We start from the raw sequence: 21,360 nt of genomic DNA, 5'->3' as shown, positions 1-21,360 counted from the left end.
AACCATGAGTTTTTGGATAAACGATTACAAACAAATCGTGATTGTTGTGTTTCGTGACGATTAACTTATTCACTTTTATTCGATTTCGAAGAAAATCGTTCTTGTAAAAAAAAAAGAAAAAAAAAAAAAAAAAACAATAATCTTGACTCATGTTCGTGTCTTGCAATTGTTGATCTTCTTCTTTAATTGTTAAAGTAAATAATTCGACCACTACATTGCATCACAGATGATAAATACGTGTCGAAAAATATTGTTTTTTTGTATATGTTGTACAGATTAGATATATTACAAATGTTTACTGTAATTATTATTATCATTATTATCATTATTATCATTATTATTATTATTATTATTAAGAATATTATCATTATATTACAATTATTATAATAATTATTATTAGATATTATTAATAATATTAATTGTTAAATTTATTATATCTTCAATAGCGCAAGGTTTCGAGACCTAATTTGTTGTATTGTACTTACATTTTTTGATCATGGCATTTTTATCCTTGTACTTGAATCACGTTACAAAGATTTTTAATTCCATCGTGTCTTCGACTAACGTTATTATAACGAGTGTTTATTATTAAGTATTCCCCAGCCTCTCCCCCCCCACCCCATAAAAATTATTATGATAAATATATATTATATTATCTTTGAAGAAACATTTTAAATAAATATTTATATCGTATGCATGCATCGTATTTTTTTTTTCTTTTTATAATTAAGAATAAGATTAAATGTCAATATTTTTATATATAATATATACAAATTTTGGTCTTTAGTTTCGTTGGTTTATATATATACATGTAAACCTACACACACACACACACATGTGTGTATATATATATAATATATATATTTTATAATACCCCTGTGCTTTTATTAAATTCGTAAAAGTTAATTAATAAATATCTAGACAAGTGTTTCTCACATTTCATTGCATACTGCAGACCAATCAATCATTTTCTTATCACCGATCAAATGAAATTTTTGAACAAATATATAAAATATTGTAATAAATCTAAAGTTGCTATCAAATTAAACAAAATCGTTGTATTAAAGATTGTATTAAAGATAAATTAAAAAAAAAAAGAAATTAGTCGTAATTAAAAAAAATTGTAAAAAAAATTTATAATAAATATAAACAAATTTGATAATCTCTTTTTGATGACCATTAACATTTGTTCTGCTGATCACAGATTGAGAAACATTGATCTAGACCATTAATGCATTCTATTCGTAATCGGTTAGAAACATTTTGTTTAAAATAGTTACTTTTGATTTGACTGCTTACGGTAATATGTGATCGGACTGTGCGTTAATTAATTAATTAATTAACTATTCAATATATAAATCGCATAATGAAGCAATTTAAATAAATATCTATGTGTGTGTTGATCAAGATTAAGTTCGATATGTTTGAGATTGTTATCGTAAATATAGTATCACTCGCATCACAGGAACCAAAGAAGCGGATTGGTCTAATTGCCAAACGTGTATTATCATTATCATCTTATCGGATTCATAGCGTAGTACGTGGCTGAACAGTTTGATGTAATTGAAAAAGATTCATAATTATACTCGTTCATTCGAAGCTTATATATATTTTTGTCGATTAAATTTATACCACTTTAAGCATTACCTTAATTATAACGATATGTATAGTCGATGGTTTGATTATTATTTAATCCTATAATTAAAAGATCAAAATTTCTCTTCGAGATTGAATGTTCTTTTTTTTGTTTTATATATATCCAAAGAATCGGATTGGTCTAATTGCATAACGTGTATTATCATTATCATCTTATCGGATTCATAATCGGATAGTACGTGGCTGAACAGTTTGATGTAATTGAAAAAGATTTCATAATTATACTCGTTCATTCGAAGCTTATTATTATATTTTGTCGATTAAATTTATACCACTTTAAGCATTACCTTAATTATAACGATATGTATAGTCGATGGTTTGATTATTATTTAAGCCTATAATTAAAAGATCAAAATTTCTCTTCGAGATTGAATGTTCTTTTTTTTGTTTTATATATATCCAAAACAACAATACGCATTTCAATTAATTGTTTAAATATAATAAAACGATACCTATATTGATTAAAAAAAAAAATAGAAAAAACATTAAAAAAATTAGTTAAGCTACGTTTAAGCATTTAATATTACGTAAAATTGTTTAAACGTATACACAAAACGTCAGTATAGAAATGATATTAAAATATGAATGATTATTATTATTATTCAATTAAAGCACGGTTGAAAAGCTTCATTGTTTCGAATTCTTAGTTGGAATTATACCATTCGCCAGAGTTTTCGGATAATTCCAAGGGTCATGGTTTCTGTTCTGTGTTATGAAACACAAATGGATTACCGTTTAATGCTACGACAGGGGTTGCAGGTGTCGGTAAATAAGAGGAACTTCTATGTTGTGCCATAACCAATTCCTTTGTGTTCTTCTCCGGTTTTATCAGTACAATATAAATCTTAGGGAAGAAGAGACAGGCAAGTTGAACTAAACCACTAAGGGACAATGATAATGCCAAGGTTACAACCCTTATTGCGTTGCTGCTTGATACAAGATAAAGTGGTACGAATGCCAACCACAGAACCATTGTCGTGTAATTTGTAAATGCTATATGCTTGGTCTCGTTAAAACCCTCTGGACATTTTCTCGTCTTTATAGCATAAATGGTGCATATTACTGTTAATAAAATATATTTTATATTATATTTCATAGAATAGGAAGTAACGCATATGAATTTTCATTATACAATAATTTATTGTTTGCTAATATAAATTATTTGAAATTTTGGCTTACCTATAAGTACGAAAGGATAGATTAGGCTAACCATATACGATGTATCATCGAGACCTTGACAAATTCTCAATCTCGTATCTCTCGTAGGATAAACGTGTGTTACCCTCGGTGGTACGGTTACAAGCCACGTAATATTAATTATTATTTCAAGAATTATCAATATTCCCGTTATTAACAATTGAGATTTAGGACTGGTGTATCTATATGAAATAATTAGAAATTAATTTAAACATTCTTATAAAATATGATATAAAAAACATTTTGAAAAATTTGTTTTTATGAAAATTTTACCTCGATTTACGTGGACTGTATGAAATATTATTAAATAGTCTATGTATCCTATTAGTCTTGGTCACTAAAGCTGCATAACACAAAGTATAACAAAAACCCATACCAAATCTGGTGATAGCGCATGTTTCAGTTTTTGGTTCGACCACTATGGCAAAAGTCATTAGAAATGAAGCTAGAATACTTAGCAATAATAGGGAAGACAATTCACGACCCGATGCTTTGATCACTGGAGTTTTACCATAAATTCGAAAAACGAACCATACGTAAACGGTTAATATTATACCTAAAAATAATATTAATTGTTTTTGAAATTTCATTGTATTTATTTGCATCGGTTAATGTTGAATAAAACTAACCAATAGTAGCAACCACCATAGCAACAATAGCCCAAGGATTATAATAATCAATATACTCTTCCGGAATTGGATCACAATGCTTGGCATCTTCCGTTGGTCGAGTACCTGGAGGACAATCCTCACATCTGTGTTCATCCACTTTGTATTGATAAAGCCCACATTTCCGACACTTCCAACAACAATAATCCTGTTTCTTAGGAACAATCACCTGATTTGATTCGCATGGTTTTGAACAGGTTGAATTAGGAAAATTTATTCTACCACCTTCCGTTTGATTTCGATATCTCATAAGTTCTGTTTCTATGTACAATGATGGGGTTCTGTCGTCGTCTTCTATTAACAAAAACAATTCCATTATTTTCTTCTTTTTTTTGTTTTTTGGTTTCTAATGAACATAACCAAAATTTGTTTCAATCAGTTCAGTATCATACCTGTGTAATTACCAATTACCACCCAACGATAAGCTCCGTCGTCATTTTTTTGATAATTTAAAATAGAATATCTTGGTGGACCATCGGTACCATTCATAAATCGGAATTTATTTCCTGCGTCATCTGAAAAAAAATGTAAAATTAATTATTTTAAAAATAGAATAATCAATCAATAATCAATGTAATTAGGATTATATTATACCTTTGAAAGAAACATTTTGGATGTATTTCGTTAGATCAATCCCATCGATGTGTCTCATTTCAGGACAAATTCCCGAATAATTTTGTCCACATTTTTCTTGTTGCATATCGTGAAGTGCATAAGCCACGGAATAAATTGCATCCCTAACGAAATGTAGAAACTTTTGTTGCTTGTATCCAGTCGAACGATTAATCTTCAAATTAGAATCGAGACAGGAAACGTATGAATCCTCGTTGGTAGTGTTGGTATACTAAAAGAAAACAAAAAAAAAGAAAAAAACCAATGTGAAAGTTCATTGAATTTATAGAAAATATAAAATACTCGATATACCTGAGTTTCATTAATTCCACAACGATGATATTCTCGCCAAAAATTCCCGAACCATGGGTTTATTTTCTCGTGTTCCAGTGTCAAACTGGTGAAATATTTATCGAAACCAGACAATTGTCTTGAAAGTGGTTGGACAACTAAAGCACCTTCCAAGGCTGCCATTTCTTGGTCCATACGACTCGAGTCAAGGTCAGCAAAATCTCGATGATTCGAACTAGACCACGAATCACTTCCAATCCAAACGAATCTTGTACCAACACCTAATCGTTTTGCTGCTTCCAATACGCAAAGGGTCGTTGATTTTTCCGCAAAAAGTACAACCACTGATAAACGATAAATATTTTAAGAGTAATATTATTCATTATTTGTTAATGTTGATAAAAATATTTGTCTAGGAATAAGTGTTGAAAACAAATTTGCTTACCTCTAACATCAGTTTTACTGGCAATCGTACGAATAACATCGTCGTAATCCTCATCTTTAAAGTGTTCCTTGTCGATCCTCTGCGGTGCACTAAAGCAAATGTTATAATAGCTAGCAAGATGATTCAGTGTTTCGTAACCACGATTACCATACTCTGTATCCGAATAAACCACCGAAACGTACGTCCACTCGAATTTCCTTCGATCAAAGTAACATCATTTTTAGATTTTTACAAAATGAACAAAATTAAATTTTTTTTTTTTTTTTAGAAAAGATAAAAAACAACGATATTATTCATCTTCCATTTCGTTGGATCGTTTTGCTTTTTTAAAAATAAAAAAACTTACTCGAGAATTTCTAACATAGCATGAGCTTGATTTAGGTCACTCGGTATAGTACGGAAAAAGTGTGGGAACATTTTTTTATTACTGAGTGTTGGTGACGTTGCCATATACGATACTTGTGGTACTGAAAACAATTTCAACATGGAGGCCACCTAGAAAAGATAACAACAATATTTTCTCTTTTTCATCTTCCATCCAGATAAAAGATCCAACAATTTTCTTTTTTGTGTTAAAAAAGTAACACACACTCAACACACACACCACACACACACACCACACACACACGATTTCTGTAATTCCGTAATTTCGATAAATATTCAAGATAACTTCTTCTTCTTCTTGTTTAATATTCAAAGCTTGCTATAAAGTATTCGTCTCTAAAACTCGATTAGGAAAATTAAGGAATATTTGATTCCTAAATAAATTTCATTTGGTAAAGAGTCACCTCTGGCCTTTCGTTTAACAAAGTTGATCCCATACGAAAGGACAAAGTTCAAAGGATGATGGTAGGTTATTCAAGTTACCTGTATGGTGACCGAGCTCGACTGGTCTGCCAACACAGCAACAATTTTGTCGAATCCACCCTTCGAAAACTTTGGTACGCTTTTATCTCTGCACTCGTATTCTTGAACGTGAAATTCATTCGAGTGAGCGATGAAGCCTAATAATAACAATATAAAGAATAATTCAAGTAATAAAGATAAGATAAGATAAAATAAGATAAGAAGATCCTATTCCTTACAAACAACAACAACAAAAATGAGATAAAAAAACTTAAAAAATGAACAATTCAACAAAATGAAACCTTAACGCGAAAAGATTTCCGATTTGATTTCCGAAATTGATTTGACTAATAAATTCAAAGAGTAATTGTACCTTTGACGAAATTCAAGGCTTGTTCGCGCGCATAATTGGGATTGTCGCAGCTATCAAATGCCACGGCACCAAGACGAACACCCGGTAGAATGTTAGGATCCTGATGATTTTGTTGAAGCGTGTAAAGCATTGCTTCCAATGGTTGAATTCCATCCTCGAGCTTGGATCAAACGAATAATGGATATCGAGTTGTTTAATTCTTTTTTTTTGTCATCAAAACTTTCCGTCTGATCATTTTTGTATTTTTTGTTTTACTTTTCTTTTTTCTGTATTTTTCTTTATTTCTTTTTTTTTTTTATCACATTTCATCATACTAACCCTAATTTTTCCGCAATTTTCACCTGAGATACCCTTACCGTGGATTGGAAATAGGGCACCTAAAAGAATATCACCTGACACGTTCAAATACGTACGAGCGTTGACGAAGGTAAAACAGGATACCAAGAACAGGAAAGTCACAGGGCGCGTCATTATCTGAAACAAATGCGACACCGATCGATTATGATTACATTTTTTTTTAAAAGCAAACTTTCCAATGTCCACGCGATCGATCATAGATACATTGTGTGTGTTTTTTTTCTTCTTTGCTTTTTTGAAAGAAATGATAAAGATCGATCGATGATAAAGTTACACGGTTTTCAATTCGATGATTATTTTATTATTTTTTTCTTTCCTTTTCTTTTCTTTTCTACTTTTTTTCAATCTATTTTAATGATAAGTAAAATAAATTCCTCGTGTGTTAACGAAACACCACATAACTTTGACGCAACTAGATTAACTTGCTAATTAAGGAACTCGAGAGGGTCTCTTCAGGTTGATGTTTCCTCCTCAACGAGGTTACGTTTCTTGTTAGCTTGGTATCATCGTTGAACTTATATCGTTCCTGACGATGACTTTCACATATTCTTTCATCATTTATTTATTCGTTTATTAATCCTTTCAATCATTATTAATAATTAAAACATATCGTATAAATTATCTAATTTGTACGATATTACCGATAATATTATTCTAATTTCTATAAAAATATTATATGTTTATTATAATAATATTATATTTAATAATAATTATAATAATATTATATATAATAATAATTATAATAAATATATATTATAATATATATATTTATTAATTATTATATGTTTCTAATAAAACATATCGTATAAATTGTCTAATTTGTACGATATTACCGATAATATTATTCTAATTTTTCTAAAACATATTATATGTTATTATAATAATATTATTTATAATTACTATTATAATATAAATATATTATAGTATATATTTATTACTATTATTAATCTTTCTAATAAAACATATCGTATAAATTATCTTATTTATACGATATTACCGATACTATTATCCTAATTTCTAACGTTATCAAAAATGTAAATTATTCGAATAAAACCAATGAGATTACCCTTTGAGTGCTGAATACTTTTAGCTGAAGTGTTTTTTAGGAACGATATAGTTTATTAGTGCAACTGTTTCCCTTAATTGATATTATTAATCAGAGATTTAATAATAAATTATATTTAATAATTAAAGCTTTTGTTTCTTATATATAATATAATTTTCATTTGACAAAAATTCAAAACAATAATAATCAATACGCAAACGAACATTACATTCTTTACATTTATATTAACAAACACGTATATGCGTCAATAATCCACACTGGTAACTTTTACCAAACGCATATATGCGTTCTTAACACACACACACACAGTCAAAGGGTTAAATAAAAAATTAGAATAATTAAAATAAAACAATTAATCGTAATAAATATTTATTCACTTGCGTTAATATTATTTATATTATATATATTATTAATATTATACACGCACAGTCAAAGGGTTAAATAAAAAATTAGAATAATTAAAATAAACAATCGTAATAAATATTTATTCACTTACGTTAATATTATTTATATTATATATATATATTATTAATAATATATAAATTTATTGTTAATAAACTCGTTGATATATTCGTAAATAGTATAAATTTTGATCTCAAGGACAATTTTTGTATCACGAGTTAAAGTTAACGAAGGTAAGACCCCACTCGTAATTCTTAAATTGAATCAGATAAGATAGGACACATTCGAAGACTCCTGCGGGTTCTCGATAGAAGCTTTCCGATACCCTTAAGAAGACCCTTAACGTCGAGACTCGACTGAACTCGACTTTCTTAGATGCTCTCCACAAAACAAAGGGTATTACGAGAACAGTAAGAGACATCTTAAAGAGGTTCTCAAGTTATTTGCAAACGTGAATGTCATTCGTTCGCATAATCGTTAGGAGTTCCTTGTAAGCCAAGGACTCGTCTATATCTTTTTTTTTTCTTTTTTGTTCTCAATTCTGACATAAAAGTGTTCACCCACCCTTCTACTTTTTCTCCTTTGTCTGTTTCTCTTCTTGAACGTAAAAATAAAAATAAATAGCATGTTTTTATGTAGAAGATCGAAATAATATATCGTAACATCCTTCTTTCTTCTTTTATTAACTAATGTTTCTATTTATTATTTTATTTAATAATTTTTCTTTTATTATAATTAATTATTATATTTTTTTCTTTTATTAACTAATATTTCTATTTATTGATTTATTAACTAAATTCTCACTTTCATTATAGAATTAATTATTATATTATATCTTCTATTAACTATTATTTCTATTTATTATTTAATTAACTAATTTTTATTTCATTATATAAATAATTATTATATTATTTCTTTTATTAACTAATATTTCTATTTATTATTTTATTTAATAATTTTTCTTTTATTATAATTAATTATTATATTCTTTCTTTATTTATTAACTAATATTTCTATTTATTATTTAATTAACTAAAAAAAATTTTCTTTTATTATAATTAATTATTATATTCTTTCTTCTATTAACTAATATTTCTATTTAATATTTAATTAACTAATTTTTGTTTCATTATATAACTTATTATTATATTCTTTCTTTTATTAACTAATATTTCTATTTATTATTTTACTAACTAATTTTTCTTTTATTATAATTAATTATTATATTCTTTCTTCTATTAACTAATATTTCTAATTATTATTTTATTAACTAAAATTGTTCTTTTATTATAATTAATTATTATATTCTCTCTTTTATTAATTAATATTTCTATTTATTATTTTACTAATTTTTCTTTTATTATAATTAATTATTATATTCTTTCTTCTATTAACTATTATTTCTATTTATTATTTTACTAACTAATGTTTCTTTTATTATAATTAATTATTATATTCTATCTTCTATTAACTAATATTTCTAATTATTATTTTATTAACTAAAATTGTTCTTTTATTATAATTAATTATTATATTCTCTCTTTTATTAATTAATATTTCTATTTATTATTTACTAACTAATTTTTCTTTTATTATAATTAATTATTATATTCTTTCTTCTATTAACTATTATTTCTATTTATTATTTAATTAACTAATTTTTCTTTTAATTTAATTAATTATTATATTATATTATATTATATATTATATATATTTTATTATATTTCTTTTATTAACTAATATTTCTATTTATTATTTTGCTAAAATTAATTTTTCTTTACACAAGTTATACGCCATTTGTCAAATCATTTTTGTTTCATTTACGTTAAAAATGTTTTCCTTTCGAGAATCGATTCTTTGTCATTTGTTTAACATTTCGAATGCAAAACTCGCCTGATGATTGCAATCACCAGGGATGGGACTAATTCCTCTGTTAATATTTAACTATTCGAATTTGGAGCCAAGGAAAATCGAAAAAATTGATAAGCGGTCATAATCCACGTGGATTGCTTTTATTGGACGCATATATGCGCCCATAGCACTCAAACCAGTTTAATAACTGTTACACGCGATCTTCGAAAAGTCTTCCCATCATCAGCTCGTTCTTTTTTTTTTGTAAATTTACCGCAATGGGGAGGAGGAGAAAAAAGTAACAAAGAACACGAAAAAAAAGGAACGTTCTCGTAATTTATGTTGAACCAGCGAACAAAAAGAAAAAACAAAAACGAAAATTCAAATATCTTGCTATCCGACCATGCGGAAATTAATTTTCCGATAATTGTGTGACTATTACAAAAATGTTAAGTATACACCGAGGATTCGTGGAAAATTTTCGAAAAACCCTGCTACGATTTACGGTTGCCCGATTATTCGGTGACGGTGGTGAAGGTAGGTAAGTAGGGGTAGGGGGGTAAGAGGGGTAAGGAGGAGTAAAGGGAGTAAGGGGGAGTAAGGGGGAGTGAGAATAAAGAAGAAAAAAATAAAAGGGAAAAAGAACAAACGTAGTAATGATTTACGCGAAAGCCGTTCGTCGAAATCGTCCGATTTCCTCTTTGTCCTTTATTTACCTACGAGCGGCGTTCCACGGATAGAACAATTAATTTCCCGATGGAAATTCAGTCCAGTTGGACGTCGAGAAAACGAACAATCAGGATTATTGCGACGACTCGAAAACTTCTCTCCTTTCTTTTTTTTTTTCTTTCTTTTTTCTTTCCTTTTCTTATTCTATCTTTTTCGTCAAATTCTTCTGTTTGCTTTTTTTTGGGGGGGTTTTTTTTAATTTTTTTATTTTTTAACAACAAAATCGTAATTACGAATATTCTTTTCTTTTCTTATTCTATCTTTTTCGTTAAATTCTTCTGTTTGTTTTTTTTTTAATTTATTAATTTTTAACAACGAAATCGTAATTACGAATATTCTTTTCTTTTCTTATTCTATCTTTTTCGTTAAATTCTTCTGTTTGTTTCTTTTATTTAATTTATTAATTTTTAACAACAAAATCGTAATTACAAACATTGTTTTCTTTTCTTTTTTTTTTCTTTTCTTTTCTTATTCTATCTTCTTCGTTAAATTCTTCTGTTTGTTTTTTTCTTTTAATTTGTTAATTTTTTTAACAACAAAATCGTAATTACGAACATATATACATGTAAGTATTTGAAATATGAAACTGTAGTTTGAAAATGTTTAAATTTTCAACTGGCTACGTGTTATTATCTAAATCCCAATAAAAATGTATTACAACGATGTGATATAACATCGATAATGAAATAGCAATTCAATCCTAAATGAACATTCGAGCTTTGGTTTCGAAAATCAAACGCGAATGGAATTGAACAAAAAAAAAAGGAAGAAATAACATTCGTTAGAAACTAATCGAGTGTTTCGTGGGATTGACGTTTCGAAAAAAAAAAAGAAAAAAAAACAAAAACAAACAAATAAAATAAAACAATTATTTATTTGATAGACCAAGAAGAACAAAATGACCGGACCAGTGGGTAGGTGTGAAACCGTGTATTTCATACGTTTGTAAACTCATATGTATTCTTTTGTAGAGATATTTCATTGACAACATATATTTTGTTAAATGTTTTCTTTATGTTTCAAATTCCCCTCTCACCCTCCCACCATCAACCACCCAATGAGAAACAGTTCGTTAGCGTTTGTTGCAAAGGATATCACGCAAATGAGGATGTAAATGAATCGTACTCAGATGGTTGGTTGCGTTTTTCCACCATGTTACGCATACACACACACACACTTATATATACATATATGTACGTATATGTATATCAGGCTCGTGTTTCGATATAAAACTCGATTCCATTTTATCTCAAACTGTCGACGAACGATTTAATATATAACAATGCCTGCTGAATTTCAATCCTTTCGGTCGAATTAAAAACGAACGAACGAACGTCGTTACGGTTTTTATTGCATAACTTGTGTGTGTGTGGGAGGGGGGGGGAAGAAAAAAAAATTATAAATATATACATATATATATATATATATACATAAGTATAAGTATACGTGCGTCATGTATACAGGCTGTTTCAAAAATTTGAATTTACCGAGAAAAAAAATGAATATAATAATCAATATAAAAATAATAATAATAATATAATATATATTATTATTATATAATTTTTAATTATTATTATTATTATAATTAATTCTCTCATATATATATTATTATTATTATTATATTATTATTATATTATTATATAATATATATATTATTATATAATAATAATAATATCTATATATATGAGAGAATTAAATGGGTAGATATAAAGAAAATATTTTGTTATCTGATAAAAAAGAAAAAAGCTTTTATTAAAGAATATCCTTCGAGATAGTTCTAATAAAAATAATTATTGAAGATTGGACAAACGGATAAATATTTTGATACATTTTACATAGAATTGCAATATTTTGGTTTCTTCGTCGTATCGGATTATAAATTTTCAATTAATGTTGTTAAGAAAAATACTAATCACGCGATGATGTTACTTGAAACACTCGATTAAAAAAGAAAAGAAAAACAATTGTTAATTATTTAAATTTGATATATAGGAACTTTTGATACATCCTGTATATATAATACATATTTGTAGATATACAATTTTGCAACGATTATATAATAGCTCGTCCGTAGAGAGAGAACACTTTGAAATTATCGGATTTTCAGGATAACGTAAAACTAAACAATACCGATCGATAGAAAACGCTTCGAAATTTCTCCCCTTAACTCCCCCTTCCCCCACATATACTCTTAGAAAATATCAGAGAGAGAGAGAGAGAGAAAGAGAGAGAAAAAAAGGAGAATAAACTAAAATGAGGAAAAAATAAAAGAAAATAGAAAAAAAGATAAACGATGGAGAAAAACATAGGTAGTAGTAGTTTGTATTTTTCTTACGAATCGAAGAAAGGGATTTACAGGATCTAACTAAAAGTATCGTAAAATAGAATAAAGAAAAAGAGAGTTTGATCGTGTCTAGTTGTTTAAACAAAAACAAAAACAAGAAAACAAAACTTTTGGAACAGTCTGAAAGATTTAGACGATGAAGAGTTTAGAAATAAAAAAAAGAATAAAAAAAAAAAAAGGAAGTAAAAAAGAAATAGAGAAGGAAAGAATTTTCAACGGGGCTTAAACACGCAACGAAGAAACATTTTTGAGGGCTGTTATGATTCGTGCACCACGATAGGACATAAGCTGCTTATCATGGCTTTACACATACACATATACACACACATATATATTATATTTATACACTGTATATATATTTGAACAACGATACCAATACGAAAACTTTTGCAATTTCTTTTCAATCTTGAAGTATTTCGTTAACGCGAAATTTATTATGCATCGTATAAATAAAACACAAAATAAAGGAAGAAAGAATGAAAGAAAAATAAGATAAATAATATAATAAATCAATTTTGAGATCAAACGCAAAGTATTATTCTTAGGAAAAATGAAATAACATTTTTCAATCAGTTCGTTGACCATCGAACAAAAAAATGCCATCAGATTGGCAATTAAGTTTCTGTAATTTTTATTACATTTTTTAAAAGTTTATTTTTCGATAAAAATTAACAACTATATTAAATTAATCAATGATATATTTTACCTTGTGTTAAAATTTTCAAAAACGATAGTAACTTAATTGTCAATCTAATTATATATATATATATATAAATTATAAAATTAATTATAAATATATTTATAAATATATAAATTATTAAATATATATATATTTATATTAATAATATATATTAATAATTTATATTTATATATATATTTAAATTAATTATTATATATTAATAAAAATGTATATATGTGTTATATGTGGTGCATAGGTGTTATATGTGTTACGTTAAAAAATTGATAGTTAAATAGGTTGATTAAATAAATATCTTATTATTTTTGTTTTTTTAATTTGATTAAAAATTTACAAGGATTAAATTAATCAATGATATATTTTCCCTTGTGTTAAAATTTTCAAAAACGATAGTAACTTAATTGTCAATCTAATATATGTATATATAAATTAATATATATTAATTAATTATTATATATTAATAAAAATGTATATATGTGTTATATGTGGTGTATTAAAAAATTGATAATTAAATAGGTTGATTAAATAAATATCTTATTATTTTGTTTTTTTAATTTGATTAAAAATTTACAAGGATACCATCGAAATAATTCTAATAAGATCGAGAGTCGATCCTTCGATAAAGCATCTAGGAAATTCGAATAATCGAACAAAAGACTATATATATAATATATATACATATATATTACATACCTATCTCGATATCGTCAGGTTATACCTTATACTACTCGTTCCTTCCTTTCTTGAGAATTTTTCAATAGAAGTACCAAGCATTCATCTTTATACGCGTTCCATCACAAACCATCTTCTCGTGGCTTACCACTGAGACGACTACTACTACTACTACTACTACTACTTCTACTACTACTACAATTACTATTACACACGTAACTGGTACAAACCAATAAATTTTTTCCAACGAACACATACACACACACACACACACATATATATATTCCGAGAAAATATATTTTTCGAAAGAAACACGAGGAGAGAATAAATTTCGAGATAAGTAGATATAAGTTACGTTTATGTATATGTGTATGTACATGTACATGATACACGTATCTTTTTCGTTCGTATATGTGTAAGTACGTGTAAGTAAAGTCACGTTGTTGAATATTCGACGTGTTCTTTTTCTTCTTCTTCTTCTTCTTCTTCTTCTTCTACTACGGTATAAAAATAGTTCAACGTCGTTTATTTCCTGAGAATAATAAAAAATAACAAAAAAAAGGGTACATTACTCAAAGATGATTTCCGTGTTCGAAGTTCCGAAACGTAACTGAGATGAAAGACCATATCGATGGAATATGAAGCGAGTTTTCTCTCTTGTGAACGGAATAACGTAATGGACCTTCTCTTACTCTATTTCTTTCTTTTCCTTTTTATTTCTCTCTCTCTCTCTTTCTCTCTCTCTTACGACAACCAGAATTTCCTTTGAAATGGAATAAGAGTTTTCCGATCGGCCGTGACTTCGAAAAGCGAATCGTATTTCGAATAGGAATTCTTTTCGCGAGAAGGTTTCGTTCGAGAACACACACAAGAAAAAAAACAAAACAAAAAGAAATCCCTTTTTCCACGATGATTTTTCATTCGGGCCAAATGTTGGTCCGTTTTAATATCGTTTGATTTGTTTTCGCGTGATTATTAACATTCTGATTGTTTATCTACGAGATCTTTGCAATTTCATGATTTTCATTCGTCTGTTTGTTGTAATGTCAAGCATTTGTAGATTAATATTTGTGGTGTACCTGATTTTAACGATTATAGTTGATTGACTTTGAATAACTATCCTAATACTGTCGTAAAAATTTAGGAATGAATTTGAATTCTTGAATAAATAATCGATCATTTAAATGATGGTAATAAATTGAGTGTTAAAAAAAAATTAGGAATGTATAGGGTAGGATAAAAAAGTAACTATTAAGCATTTTGTCATGATACCATAATGTCTGCAGTAGTACAAGTTAGCCAAAAACTAACTATCCTAATACTGTCGCAAAAATTTAGGAACGAATTTGAATTCTTGAATAAATAATCGATCATTTAAATGATGATAATAAATTGAGTGTTGAAAAAAAAATTTAAGAATGTATAGGGTACGATAAAAAAGTAACTATTAAGCATTTTGACATGATACCATAATGTCTGCAGTAGTACAAGTCAGCCCAAAACTAACTATCCTAATACTATCGTAAAAATTTAGGAACGAATTTGAATACTTGAATAAATAATCGATCATTTAAATGATAGTAATAAATTGAATGTTGAAAAAAAAAAGTTAGGATAAAAAGGTAACTATTAGGCATTTTGTCATGATACCGTAATGTCTGCAGTAGTACAAGTCAGCCAAAAACTAACTATCCTATTACTGTCGTAAAAATTTAGGAACGAATTTGAATACTTGAATAAATAATCGATCAAAAATTTAAATGATGGTAATAAATTGAGTGTTGAAAACAAAAAGTTAGGATAAAAAAGTAACTATTAGGCATTTTGGCATGATACCATAATGTTTGCAGTAGTACAAGTCAGCCAAAAACTCGTCAGCCCGATTGCACATATATACACACACACATACACACACATATACATATTCAATCTTGTCGAAAATGACTGAACTAGCAGTTAGAATACCAGAGATGCATTTGCAAAACGTTAAACTATTAGTTCTGGGCCAAAATGATATACGTTTACACTCGTTAAGGGGTCATAAATTAATTAATCACGTAATCACTCGTCAGACAATAAAAAAGAACGTGTGCTGTGTTTTGCAAACTGACGCCGCACGTTATACTTGTTTGTACACCACTACCACAAACACCACCATCATCGTCACGACACCTACCCTTTTCAACCCTTTCCAACCCTTTACTTTCTTCTACCTTTGTTTTTACCTTGCTCTTTCATATTCAAACAAAATGTTCATTTGACAATGACAAACTGTTTCTAATTGTAAGAAGTGTTTTCGACAACCACGAGAAGAAGAAGAAGAAGAGAGGCTATGACATTAAAACAACATAATAATAATTTTAATAATAATTTAATAATAATAATTCAATAATAATAATAATTTTCTTATAATAACAACTGCATAATGACGATAATGTGATTGAAAATAATAATAATATTAATAATAATAATTTAAAAAGTAGGATACCAATTAACTCGAATAAATTGCGTCAAGTTTTTATTAGTCGTTTGAAATGCTAAATAATAATAATATGGGAATAATTTTCTCTCTTTGGAAATAAAATAACACGGCAAATATTGTATTTCCATAGAATTGAAAAAATCTCTCATGGAAAAAGATTTTTGTGGAATAAACAAGTTCTTACAAATGTAAAAATATCTTAGATACCTGCTCTCCGTTAAATTCCCATAAGAGTTCATAAGAGTTTATAAGAAATCCTTTCAAAGATCTTTTATAAAAAGAAAATAAAAAAAGAAAAAAATAAGAAAAAAAGAAAAGAAAAAACAAACAATGATATTTTCTATGGAAAAAGAAAGAGAACAAAAAATTCGTAAAAACATATAGTAATACCAGCAATGTGTTTTCTATTGTTTTCAATTTCTCTATACTTTTTTATCTTTTCTTCGTCGTCTTACTTTTCTTTTCTTTTCTTTTCTCTTTTCCTTTCCTTTTGTATTTCTTGTCAGAATATCAAGCTTTTTAATGTTTTAAAATTAATAAAAGACTACTCGAAAGGATTAAACGTTAGACAGTATACACAAAAGCTAATTTATAAAAGAAAAATACACATTCATAGTTTCTATTCTTATTCTTTTACTTTGTTGTTTGAATATTGTAAAATATTCAACAAATTTAATAACTATGCATACGTGATAATAATAATAAATTTCTGATGATACAAAATTGAGATATATGTGTGTGTGTAAGTATTTATATATGTAAATAGTAGTAATAATAATAATAATAATAATAATAAAAAAAATAAGAATTCGAAAAAAGGACGGAAATTAAATCTGAAATGTTTACTTAGATTTCTTCCAAGTATTTTATTTTAAAAAAAAAAAAAGAAAGGAAGATTTATATTCAATGATTTCAATCGAATCGAATCGAATCGAATTGAAAGACCATTTTTCACGATTTTCAGCAAATATTTGCTTTCTCTCTTACTCGGAAGACGCTTTTGCGAGAGAAAATCTTTCCGACCACTTCGTAAGAAAGAAATTTCGATGTCGATGAAAGACGAGGAAAAGACTTAAGGAAAACTATTCGACCCTAATAAGGTCCTACTAAGTCGTTTCACGAATACTGCGAGAAAGAATAAAAAAAAATAAAAAAAATAAAGATAAAAATTTCCGCATAAAAAATCGTAATAAGAAAGAAAACGACGTTAAGTGACAATTGTGAAAAAAATGAAATTAGTATAAAAAAAAAGAATATAAATATATATATATATATATGTCTTTTTACTATATCTATTTTTTTTAATTTATTACTTTTACTATACTCTATATTTTATTATATATATTTTATTATACTATACTTATATATTTGTCTTTTTATACTGTATCTATTTTTTTTTATTTTATTATTTTACTATACTTTATTATATATATATTATTATACTATACTATACTTATATATTTGTCTTTTTACTATATCTATTTTTTTATATTTTATTATTTTACTATACTTTATTATATATATATATATATATTATTATACTATATATATATTTGTCTTTTTACTGTATCTATTTTTTTTTAATTTTATTATTATTACTATACTCTATATTTTATTATATATATTATATTTTATTATTTTATTATACTTTATTATTACTATATTATTATATAGATGTTATACTAAATTGTATATTGTACAATATTATATATATATAGATATTATTATTATTATATTATTATTAATAGAATTAATTAAATTTTATCTGAAAATCTTTAATTATTCATACCATTTTGATAGCATACAACCTTCCGTTTGTAAGACTATTAAAATTTAATTTCTATTATCAATATACCACCAACTCGATATCGTGTTTTCTAGATGAAGATTAATCACTCGATAATCCTATACCTTACCATCAGACAAACTTATAACAGTTTCAATCATCCAGTTGAAATTTAATACCAAGACGCGCGTATCATAAAACTCGGTTTCGTTAATGCTATAACTTATCTCTCTTTCCCTTTTTCTTAATTTTTCTTTCACTTCAGTTATTCGTTGTTTATTCATTCATTCATTCATTCACTCATTCATTCATTCAATCATTTCTTCCTTCCTTCCTTTGAATAAACTTATGCGCATTTCCTTCCGTTCGTTTATAAAGTTTCCAGTAACGATTCTTGTTTCAAGGATATGCAAAGAGCTTTACTCCAATGTTTTATACACTACCACGAGCTTTTCTCAACATAATCATTGCTTTTGACTTTTTTACTTTAAATATAATATAATATAATATACACATTCGTATATAATTATAAATGTTAACTTTTGGTTTTTTTTTCCTCGAGCTTTTTTTCATTTCAACGTTTACAATTGTCACGACAAAAACTAGGAGAATAATTAATTTGTTTCTTTTTTATAATTTTTGTATTTTGTCGAATGAAAGAAAAAAAACAACATATATTTTTATATAACACAAATTTGTTAAATTTTAATTTTCTCCATAATAATAATAATCAATTCGAGATAAAATAAAATTAAACACAATAAATATTATCTTTTTCAAGCCAGTGATTTTCTAAAACACAAATTTGTTAATTTTAATTTTCTCCATAATAATAACAATCAATTCGAGTTAAAATAAAATTAAACACAATAAATATTATCTTTTTCAAGCCAGTGATTTTCTAAAACACAAATTTGTTAATTTTAATTTTCTCCGTAATAATAATAATAAATTCGAGTTAAAATAAAATTAAACACAATAAATATTATCTTTTTCAAGTCAGTGATTTTCTAAAACACAAATTTGTTAATTTTAATTTTCTCCATAATAATAATAATCAATTCGAGTTAAAATAAAATTAAACACAATAAATATTATCTTTTTGAAACCAGTGATTTTCTAAAACACAAATTTGTTAATTTTAATTTTCTCCATAAAAATAATAATAATCAATTCGAGTTAAAATAAAATTAAACACAATAAATATTATCTTTTTGAAACCAGTGATTTTCTAAAACACAAATTTGTTAAATATTAATTTTCTCCATAATAATAATAATCAATTCGAGTTCAAATAAAATTAAATACAATAAATATTATCTTTTTCAAGCCAGTGATTTTCTAAACGATCGATAAATAATTAGAACATTCCGAAATACATACGTGTATAGATCAGTAATTCCCCACGGTAGGTCTAATTTCGAACTATACTCGAAACAATAGACCGTCAGTTTGACCGATATTGGCAAACGTTAAAACAATATTGACTGACATCGAAACTGATATCGTCCAATTGGACGAATCATTATGAATATACCATTGTTGTTATCGTATCCTATCCGAATGTATTATATTTCTCACCTTTGACGTTACCCCCTTTTCTCCTCCCTCTTCCTGCACGAAAAAGAAATAACTCTAATTCTCGATGATAACTTCTTTAGGTTCCTATCATCATAAAACATGATTGAGAAAAAGAGAGAGAGAGAGAGAGAGGAAAATTTAGAAATACGAGTGAAGTAAAGTAAAGTTTGGAGAACGTAAATGAAGTCACGTGTCTCGCGTAAACTCTACCAACTAATCTCGTAAAGTACCATTTCATTTTCTCAAATAAGAAAGTAGTAATAATAATAATAATAATAATAATAATAATAATACTAATAATAATAATAATTATAATAATAATAATAATTTTGTACGCACTTTTATCCAACGAGAATGATCTTCCTCAAATTCGCAAGAACGTCAAGTGACGAGATCCTTTGGCCAGCATTTTCCACTTGTTTTCAACAAGTTTTATCCATTAGAAAAAAATATTAAATCAAATTAATCGTAAGGGACTAATGATAGACTCAAAATAAAGAGGAAGAGAAAAGAAAAAAAACAAAACAGATAATTCAAAAATGAGGAAAAAATTCGATATATATTTTTGTCCAATTACTTATGGGTTTTTGTTTTCTCTCCTATCAATTTTCTTTTCTCTTTATAATCTCGATCAGTGTTTAATTGCTAATAAATAAAAATACAATAATAACAATCGTAACAGGGGGTTGACAAAAATAAATTGTGATATCGAAGATAAAAAATTAAATTTATGTGAGAGGGGAAATAGGTAAGAATAAATACGGATGGATAAAATAAAAGTAGTAAAAGGAAAAAAGAAGTAGACAGACAGACGGGAGAGTAAGAACAGATTTCACGGAGGTAGAACGGGTTGCCGTCTACACGGCGTCGCGACGATCACTGCGAGCAACGACGCGACGTTGTCTCTGACCTCTTCTCTCTCTCTCTCTCTCTCTCTCTCTCTCTTTCTCTCTCTCTCTTTCTCACACACACGCGCGCGCACGTTCTTGTTACACTTCTACACAAACATACTATATACATCTACTCTACACGCACGCATGCATGCACGCACGCATGCACGCACGTACGTAAAAGAGAAAAACGAAAGAAGTTAAACGAGCACGTAACCTCGTTTGTTGTTCGAACAACGCGTTTTACTTCCGCCTTTTTTCTGTCTCCTAATAATATTTATTTAATTGTTCATATTTGTGTTTGAATTTTTGTATATTATATTATATTATATTATACTGTTAGGTTTTAGCAAAATTTCTGTGAATTTATTGTATTGAAACTTTACTTTGAAATTGCATAATTATTATGAATTAT

General features: G+C 26.9%; 1 protein-coding gene across 2 annotated transcripts; it reads right to left on the bottom strand.

Annotated features, from left to right (window-relative positions):
* Window positions 1–2,150: 2,150 nt before the first annotated feature.
* LOC122522423 (metabotropic glutamate receptor 3-like) lies at window positions 2,151–20,932 on the bottom strand. 2 transcript variants are annotated; one of them, XM_043643513.1, is made up of 13 exons: window positions 20,395–20,932; window positions 6,407–6,562; window positions 6,089–6,248; window positions 5,737–5,873; window positions 5,216–5,364; window positions 4,870–5,066; window positions 4,446–4,768; window positions 4,116–4,365; window positions 3,914–4,036; window positions 3,483–3,815; window positions 3,127–3,409; window positions 2,836–3,035; window positions 2,151–2,718 (listed from the first exon to the last, which is right to left on the bottom strand). In XM_043643513.1, exons 2-13 carry the CDS (start codon window positions 6,557–6,559, stop codon window positions 2,348–2,350), a joined length of 2,679 nt encoding a protein of 892 aa, XP_043499448.1. In that variant the 5' UTR covers window positions 6,560–6,562; window positions 20,395–20,932; the 3' UTR covers window positions 2,151–2,347. The 2 variants fall into 2 exon arrangements, with proteins under 2 accessions (XP_043499448.1, XP_043499449.1); XM_043643514.1 differs by lacking the exon at window positions 20,395–20,932 and adding an exon at window positions 20,056–20,121.
* Window positions 20,933–21,360: the final 428 nt, after the last annotated feature.

The sequence above is a fragment of the Polistes fuscatus genome, unplaced genomic scaffold (genome assembly GCF_010416935.1).
Source record: "Polistes fuscatus isolate 324 unplaced genomic scaffold, CU_Pfus_HIC Scaffold5, whole genome shotgun sequence".
In the NCBI taxonomy this organism is placed as follows: Eukaryota; Metazoa; Arthropoda; class Insecta; order Hymenoptera; family Vespidae; genus Polistes; species Polistes fuscatus.
The sequence above is the reverse complement of the archived record's forward strand: the minus strand, read 5'-3'. Positions and strand labels throughout refer to the sequence as shown.